The 7,913-nt window shown below is 44.7% G+C and overlaps 1 protein-coding gene across 1 annotated transcript in view; it reads left to right on the top strand.

The window, feature by feature from the left end:
• The first annotated feature begins 3,473 nt into the window (after nt 1-3,473).
• Ndufaf1 (NADH:ubiquinone oxidoreductase complex assembly factor 1) overlaps nt 3,474-7,913 on the top strand; it is an 11,618-nt gene continuing 7,178 nt past the window's right edge. Inside the window, exons 1-3 of the mRNA XM_023712627.1 lie at nt 3,474-3,553; nt 5,102-5,749; nt 7,755-7,911. Of these exons, the coding sequence (XP_023568395.1) occupies nt 5,177-5,749; nt 7,755-7,911 (730 nt within the window). The 5' untranslated portion in view covers nt 3,474-3,553; nt 5,102-5,176. The remainder of the gene's footprint in view (nt 3,554-5,101; nt 5,750-7,754; nt 7,912-7,913) is intronic.

Raw genomic sequence — 7,913 nt, forward strand, 5'->3', positions numbered from 1 at the left:
TAAATATTTATTTATTTATTTATTTATTTATTTATTTATTTATTTATTTATTGTGTGGCCAGCTCAGCCCACCAGGGGGCGGGTGGGCCGGCATGTGGTGCTGGGGATTGAACCGAGGTCTTCATGCTTTGCTTGAGCTTAGCTTGTTCTAAGTAGGTGCTTTAGACCACTGAGCCATCTCACCAGCCCGTGTCCATTCATTTTCATTGTCCATTTTCTTTATTGTCTTTTTGAACTCACTATGTGGTTCAGGCAGGCTTTGAGCTCACATTTAGCCTAGTCTGGTTTTGAGCTCACAACAATTCTCCTGCCTCAGCCTTCTGAGTGCTGGGATTACAGGCTCATCGTCCATTTTTTTCATTGGGTCTTTTTTTGTGGCGGGGGAGGTTTTTTATTTTGGAGCACCTAATTTTTTTTTCAGTTCTTTATATGTTCCAGATGTTACTCCTCTGAGAAGCAGCTAACAACAACAACAACAACAACAACAACAACAACAACAACAAAATTCCCATTCTGTGTGTTGTCTCCTCAGTCTGTTGGTTGTTTCCTTTGCTGGACAGAAGCTTTTTAATTTGTTAAAATCTCATTTGTTGACTCTGTATGTTATTTCTCATGCAGTTGGATTCTTCTCAGAAAGTCCTTGCCTACGCCTATGTCTTCAAGAGCTTTTTCTACTGTATCTTCCACCAGACTTTCTGTTTTAATATTTAGATCTTTGATCCATTTTTATTTTAGTTTACATGGTATGAGATATGAGCCTAGCTTCAATTTTCTTCCTGTGGATAGCTGATTTTCTCAGCTTATTTTTAAATTTTGGGATAGGTCTAAGTCTCTAAGTTACCCAGGCTGGGCACATACTTGCATTCTTTCTGCCTCAGCCTCCCAGAATACTGAGATTACAGGTACGTGCCACCATTCCTTTTCTCTGTCCTTTTCATTTTTTTTATTTAGAGACAGGAACTTGCTAAATTGCGTAGGCTAGCCTCAGACTTAGCATTTGCCCTACCTCAGACTCTGGAGCAGCTGAGATTAAGATGTATGCTACTCTACCCAGTTTCTCTGAGGTTTGTTTTTTTGTTGTTGTTGTTGTTGGAACTGGGGATTGAACTCAGGTCCTTGAGCTTGCCAGGCAAGTGCTTATTCCACTGAGCTATCTCCCGGGCCCCTCTCTGAGCTTTTTAACCATTCCTAAACCATCTATTTTGGCAGTCCTGGCTTTTGTTGCTTTGTTTTGTTTTTAACTTCATGTGTGCTATAAATATATCCCAGTGTAGTAGTAGCAAATCTACAGGATCCTTGGCAAGATCTTGTGCCTTGAGAAAGTGTTCCCCACCCAACAAACTCTCCATTATTCAGTTTTATGATGTAGTCTTCTCATCAAGCACACTCAGAATGCAGTTCTTTGCTACTCTCCCAGCTCCGGCCATTACAGGCTTTATTTGTTCTTGGAATTCTCTGGGTGTAATCCTTTCTTATCAGTTTCAGTATGTCACCCAGTGGATTATGTAATGGCTTAACCCTGGCTATAAACCTGGTTGACAGGAGGCAAGGGTAGATTCTGAGCAGGCGTGGAGGTGAAGGCTCATGCAGGCTCACAGGAGACGGGCCTCTGCACTGTACATGAAAGGGAGGCTCATGTTGTAGCTTAGCAGCAGAGCACATGCCTAAAACCCTGGCATACATAAGAGCATGGGTTCCATCCCCCGTCCTAAAGCAAGAAGAAATAAAGAGGTAAGTGATAGTTGATAGTCCATGCATGAAGGTTCAGAAAGTTCAGAGGAATCTGGGAATTTGTCTTCAGGAGCATTAGCCAAATACTTCTCACTTATACAACATGTTATATCATTTTTTTTCCTGCGGAAGTCCTGGCCTCAGGTGAACAGATCTGAGTGGGTTGGGAGTTTATTTGAGTTTAACTTTATTTTAACTTTAATTGATGATTATCCTTGACCTCAGGTTTCCTCACCCTCAGACTGTATGTTAAAATCTCTTTTTATGCAACAAAGGAGGAACATTTTCCTCCCATGTCCCAATATCTATTATACATTTTGGTCTTTATTTACCCTATTTCTCATATCAGAGAAACAATGTGATATTTAAACATGTGTCTGATTTATTAGACAAACTGTTAATGTGTTGCAACTAGGTCAGTAGCTGGAACAAAAGTTGAATGAGGTCAAGAATTATAAGAGTGTCACTAGGTTTGCTGAGGAGTGAGAGATTGAAAGATCAAAGCCAGCAAAGAGAACTTAACAGATTTAGGACCAGTGAGAGGAGGTCGAGCAACCAAAGATCTCCAGTGTAGGATGTGAGCATTTACAGAAACAGGGAAGATGCATGGGGCACTCTTGTAAGCCCAGCATTCTAAGAGGTTGAGGCAGGAAGATCTCTCAAGTTTGAGCCCCATCTGGACAAATTGATGAGATCCCATCTCAAAATAAAACATGAAAAAGGGTTGGGATGCAGTTTGGAGTCAAAGCCTTGGTTGTGTTCGATCCTCAGTACTAGAGCACAAGAAAGCAAAAAGCTAAAAAGAGGGATTAATATAGGGAAATATGGTATGCTTAGTTTGACACATCAAATTGTAAATAGTGGCAAGCACAAGGACCTGACTTTAATCTCCAGTTCTGTAAAATAAATAAATAAAGAAAGAAAGAAAGAAAGTAAATGTTGGGTCCCCGCTGTTGGAACTGCTACAAGAGTTGGAAATGCATCCTGGAGTTTAGGGAAAGAAGTTACCAAATTGTCAGTAGAAAACACCTGTCGGAAACTAGAAAGGTGTGTGTAACTTAGGCTCTGGAGACATTTAAGGTGGTGGAAGAGGAAATCGGTGAGAACAGGAAGAAGCTAGGCCTTAAATGTGGAGTCCAGAGAAGTTGAAGCAGAACTTTAAGAAGGAAGAGGTGGCTGGAAACTGGCGATGGAGGAAACCTGGAACTGGCAGCCTCGTTTGATGCCCTCTTGGAAGCCCGGGAGACAGCGTGCAAGGGGTCCAGTCCAGCGTCCCCGTCGGGCGGGCGGGGCCGCCTGGGGCCCGGTGACTGTGGTCTCCGCTGGGCACGGGCAATCCCAGCAGAAAAGCCTTCCTGAGGCCACCGACAGCTCCTGGGGACGGCGTGGCGAGAAGGCCGGGGGACCCAGGGGGTGAAAGGCGCTAACAACTAAGTCCTGAGAGGCATGGGTGGAGTCTGCAACCTGTGGGCGAGAGGTGCAAAACTTCTCGGAATTGTCCTCTTTCTCACAAAGGGCAGAAAAAAATGAGAGGGAGTGGAGGTTGGGCCTTTTGCGGAATGGATGGACCAAAATCCTCAGGTCGCTGGGCTACGAGATTCTTGTCATCTTTCTTGGCTTTCTGCCCAGGGCCGGAACTTTAATGGTGAATCACCTATTTGGTGCCGGAAGAGAAAAGCGGATGGACCTGCACCGGAATCGTGGCGAACCCGGCAGGAAAGAGCGGAGGAACCGGCGGAAGCTTTGGGAATCCTTGAGGTAGGTGAACCGAGGCTTAAACTGTGGGACTTCCACGACCTGGCAGGTGACACAGGTCTGGCAGGTGAGGTTTGATGGGGCTGCTCCCTCGTGAACCATCCCCCCCCCCCCGAGTGCAGAGTGTGTAGTAGCTGTGACAAAATAATAATCTTGGAACCGTCTTTTTCGAGTCTTTATCTGTTCGTCTATTTATTTATTTATTTTGAAGATAGGGTCTCTCTATGTAGTGCAGGGTGTCCGTGAACTCACTAAGTAGCTCAGGCTGGCCTGGAACTCATGCAGTCCTCCCTCCTTGGCCTCCCTACTGCTGTAACTAAGCTGCGCTTATTAGTACGAAGGAACGAACATGGGGCGTTCTGCCACAGAGCTACATCCCAGGCTTTGTTTATTTTTATGTTTAGAGACAAAGGCTCGCCAAATTGCCTAGGCTGGCTTAGAATTTGCGATCCTCCTGCCTCAGCCTTTCTAATAGGATTACAGAGAGTAAATCACTGCACCCGGTTGGTTTTCTTATTTTGTTTTGTAGTTGAGACAGGGTCTCTATGTAGTTCAGGTTGGCCTTGAATGCATGTCTCACCAATATGCTAAATTGCACAGAGTAGATTCAAATTTCCAATCTTTTGCCACAGCCTCCCCGAATGCTGGAATTACCAGTGTGTGCCAACGTGCCCAACTCACACTGAAAATCTGTCCAGATCCTGAAGTGAATTACTTCGGTATTTTACTTTTTTAGAACCTATTATGTTGTATGTTATCAGTCAGAGATCAAAGAAAGGAGGGGAAGACTGGATTAATATAGCCTCAGAGGTCTCACTGAGTTTAGTCTTGCTCTAAGTGAGCCCAGGGCCACTGAAACTTCTCACATTTATTGAGGGCTAAACACAGGCTAAGGAATGTGCATAACTAATTTGATGTAAACAAAAACTGTTATTTACATCAACTTCCATAAGGTTACTATCACTAATTGGTAATATCCCAGTAAAAGGAACAAAGACCAGACAGGTTGCCTCCAGGAATTTGTTGTTCCCTGTATCCCAGGTTGCCAGAATTACAGGGGTGTGTGTGTGGGGTGGGGGACAGGACAGGGAAGGACATACTTCCTTAAGCTCTGTTTTTTATTCCTTGCTCCCTATTGACAGTAAGCTTCTGGCCCGTATTGCTGCACTATTATTTCTTTAAAAATCCAGCATAAAATTTTAAATAGATACAACATCTGCAGAGCATGTGGTTACATGCCTATAATCCTAGCTGAGGTAAAAGTATTATTGTGAGTTCAAGGCTAGCCTGAACTATATGATGAGACTGTCTCAAACAAAAAACAACAGAAAAGTTGATACATTTTGGGGTAGCATTTAGCACATACTTGAATTATTTTTGGGTTGATCAGCATTTTGATAAAGCTGAGGTCTTTGTTGTTTTATGGGGCCTGCTTTTAGTTATCTTAGTATTTTTTGCAATATGTACTGCAGTGCTCTGCTCATAACTGGCACCAAATGAATGATTTTAGAATTAGAAAATACGTTTGACGTATCTCTAATACTTACTCCTGTTGAATTTGAAATTGTGATGCATTGGTTGCTGCTGTACTGCTAATTTTTGTTTTCCCTCACAGGTGGAATTAGGCCATTTGCTGAAGCTTCCTCCCCTGGGAACTGGGGCGAAAATTACATTTTGCCCTTTACCTAGCATGGCTTTGGTGTGCAGGTTCCTGAATGGCACACGCATTCTCAGAAAGTGCCCGAAGCCATGCGGGGCGCTGTGCCTGCCTCATGGTCTTGTTGCAGCCTATTGTTCTAGGAGCCTTCAGAAGCCGGGCGCCACTCCTGGCAATGCCTCCCAGCAGAGTAGGCCCAAAGAAGGTTTGCAAGAACATGAACAGAAGGAAGTCTCTTTGGATATACCCTCTTCTGAAGAGAAGCCTGGAGTGAGTTTTGATGAATCCATTAGGGAGGAAGTAAAGGACCACTTGAGACGCTTGAAAGATGAGATCGTGAATCATTGGGTGGGCCCAGAAGGCCGCCCCTTACACGAGGTCCTACTGGAGCAAGCCAGGGTTGTCTGGCAGTTCCGAGGCAAGGAGGACTTGGACAAGTGGGTTGTGACTTCTGATAAGACAATTGGAGGCCGAAGTGAAGCATTCTTGAAAATGGGCAAGAACAACCAAAGTGCGTTGCTCTATGGGACTCTGAGCACCGAGCCCCCCAAGGATGGGGAGAGCAGGCAGAGTGGGTTCTGTGCAATGATCTCCAGGGTTCGCCGGGTAGGTGAGGCCAGGGCCCGCGGCTGGCGTGACTGGGGGACTTCCTGTCATTGGACACTCACAATACCATTGTTTCTGTAAATGAGCATACCTGGCGTGCTGAGTATGACATCTTTCCAGAGCACAGGATGTGGCTCCTGAGTTAAGATTCCTTGTTCCTGGCACTTTTTTGTGCTAGGGAGAAATGTTGCTATGTGGGGGCTCCTCAAAAGTTAGAGCTCTAGGTAATACTTGGAGGTTAGTGTTTCCTCTGCCTTAGACCATAACTACTCTGGTGGCATTTTTTTTGGTACTGGGGATTGAACTCAGGAACTTGTGCTTGCCAGGCAGGCACTTAAGCCGCTGAGCTATCTCCCAGGACCATTTTTTTCTTTTTTGAGTAGGCTTTTTATTTTAGAATATTTTTTTTTTTTTGGTGCAGGGTCTCACTACACAGCCCAGACTCGTAGTGATCCTCCTGATTTCTGCCTCCCAAGTGCTTGGATTACAGGCGCGTGCCACCATGCCTGGACTCTATTTTAGAATAATTTTCTATTTACAGAAAAATTGCAATTACAAAGGTAGTGCAGAGAGTTCCCATGTACCTCTTACCCAGCTATAATCGTAGTATAGGGGCTGGCCAGATTGCTCAGTGGATTAAAGTGCCTGAGACTGGCTACTGAGACTGGGCGTGGTGGCGCATGCCTGTAATCCCAGCACTTGGGAAGCTAAAAACAGACAAATCACTATAAGTCTGATCTGTGTAGTGAGACCCTGTAGTTCCTACAGACCCTGCACTAAATTAAAAATATATATATATCGTAGTATAGATTACTACATTATGCTTGTCATGACTAAGAAACTAACTTTGGTATATTGCTGCTAACTAAATTCCCAGCCTTGGATCATGAATTAATCACAGACTGTAGAGCTGTGCCTCAATGACTGCATGAGAATTTGGGGGAACAAATATAAATCATAGCAAGAGTGAAGAATAAGGGCAGGGGAGATAGCTCAGTAGACTAAGCGCTTCCCCAGCAAGTGCAAGGGCCTGAGTTCAATCCCTGGTTCTGCCAAAAAAAAAAAAAAAAAAAGCTGTAGGTCTAGGTATAGTGGCACTGCGTCTAATCCCTGCCACTCAGGGACCTAGAACTGGAAGCTGGTGTGTGCTACACAGCAAAAATGGGGGGGGGGCATACTCAGATAACATACAGCTCAGTAACCATTATGGAGTAATGAAAATAGGCAGTATTTGTTAATGTACCTTGCCAGACCTTGCTGGACACTTTATTTACATTATTCCACTTATCTGCATTATTATGTATTCCTCATAACAGTTCTGCAGGGGAAGAAAGATCATTGTAATTTTACGGATGAGGAAACTGAGGCTAAGGGATCAGTGTCTTGTGCAGCTGGTAAATTGAGTTTCCATCTGAGACTGTCAGTAGTGCAGTCAAGCTACCCTTGGGGCTGATTTGAATAAACACTTTTGGAAGCTCACACAACCCCACTTTTGTAAAGAACACAGACTTAGGGATGGAGACGTTACTGCTGTGCTCTCTGAAACAGTAAGATGGTGGCCCCTTTCTCGCAGGCTGCTGTGAAGCCTCGCTGAGATCATTCATACAAATGCCTAACCCAGTTATTCAGCTCCTACATAGCAAGAGCCTATCTCAGAAGTAAACAACAAAAGCCAAACCAAAACCTTTTGAACTCTTTCTTGACCATTTCTGACTTTTGAGCAAGGCAGCTGTCACACGGTAGGCTACTCAGAAGCCTCTGCTCCTGGGGATAGGAAACAGGCATTTTCAGCAAGCTGGCAAGCGTGTCCTGTGAGTCCTGTCCCCACCAGCTGTTTCCTGAATGTGACTTGAGAGATAGGAAAGTAGGTCAGCATTCTGTGCTAACCTAGTAATCAGGTTTACGTGCCTCCCTGTAGTAGAAAGTCTGTCAAGATAGAAGAATGGATCCTTGGGTGCTGCTGAGGTGATGAGGGTGAGGTAAACTGCCTTGCCTTTGTACTCAGGGCTCCTTTGAGAGGAAGATGTGTTACGACTGGTCCCAGTACAACAGTCTGTATCTCCGCGTCCGTGGTGATGGACGGCCTTGGATGGTGAACATCCGGGAGCAGAAGGAGTTCATCCAGAACAAGGACCAGATGTACAGCTACTTCATGTACACCCGC

The sequence above is a fragment of the Octodon degus genome, unplaced genomic scaffold (genome assembly GCF_000260255.1).
Source record: "Octodon degus isolate 3935 unplaced genomic scaffold, OctDeg1.0 scaffold00002, whole genome shotgun sequence".
Classification (NCBI taxonomy): domain Eukaryota; kingdom Metazoa; phylum Chordata; class Mammalia; order Rodentia; family Octodontidae; genus Octodon; species Octodon degus.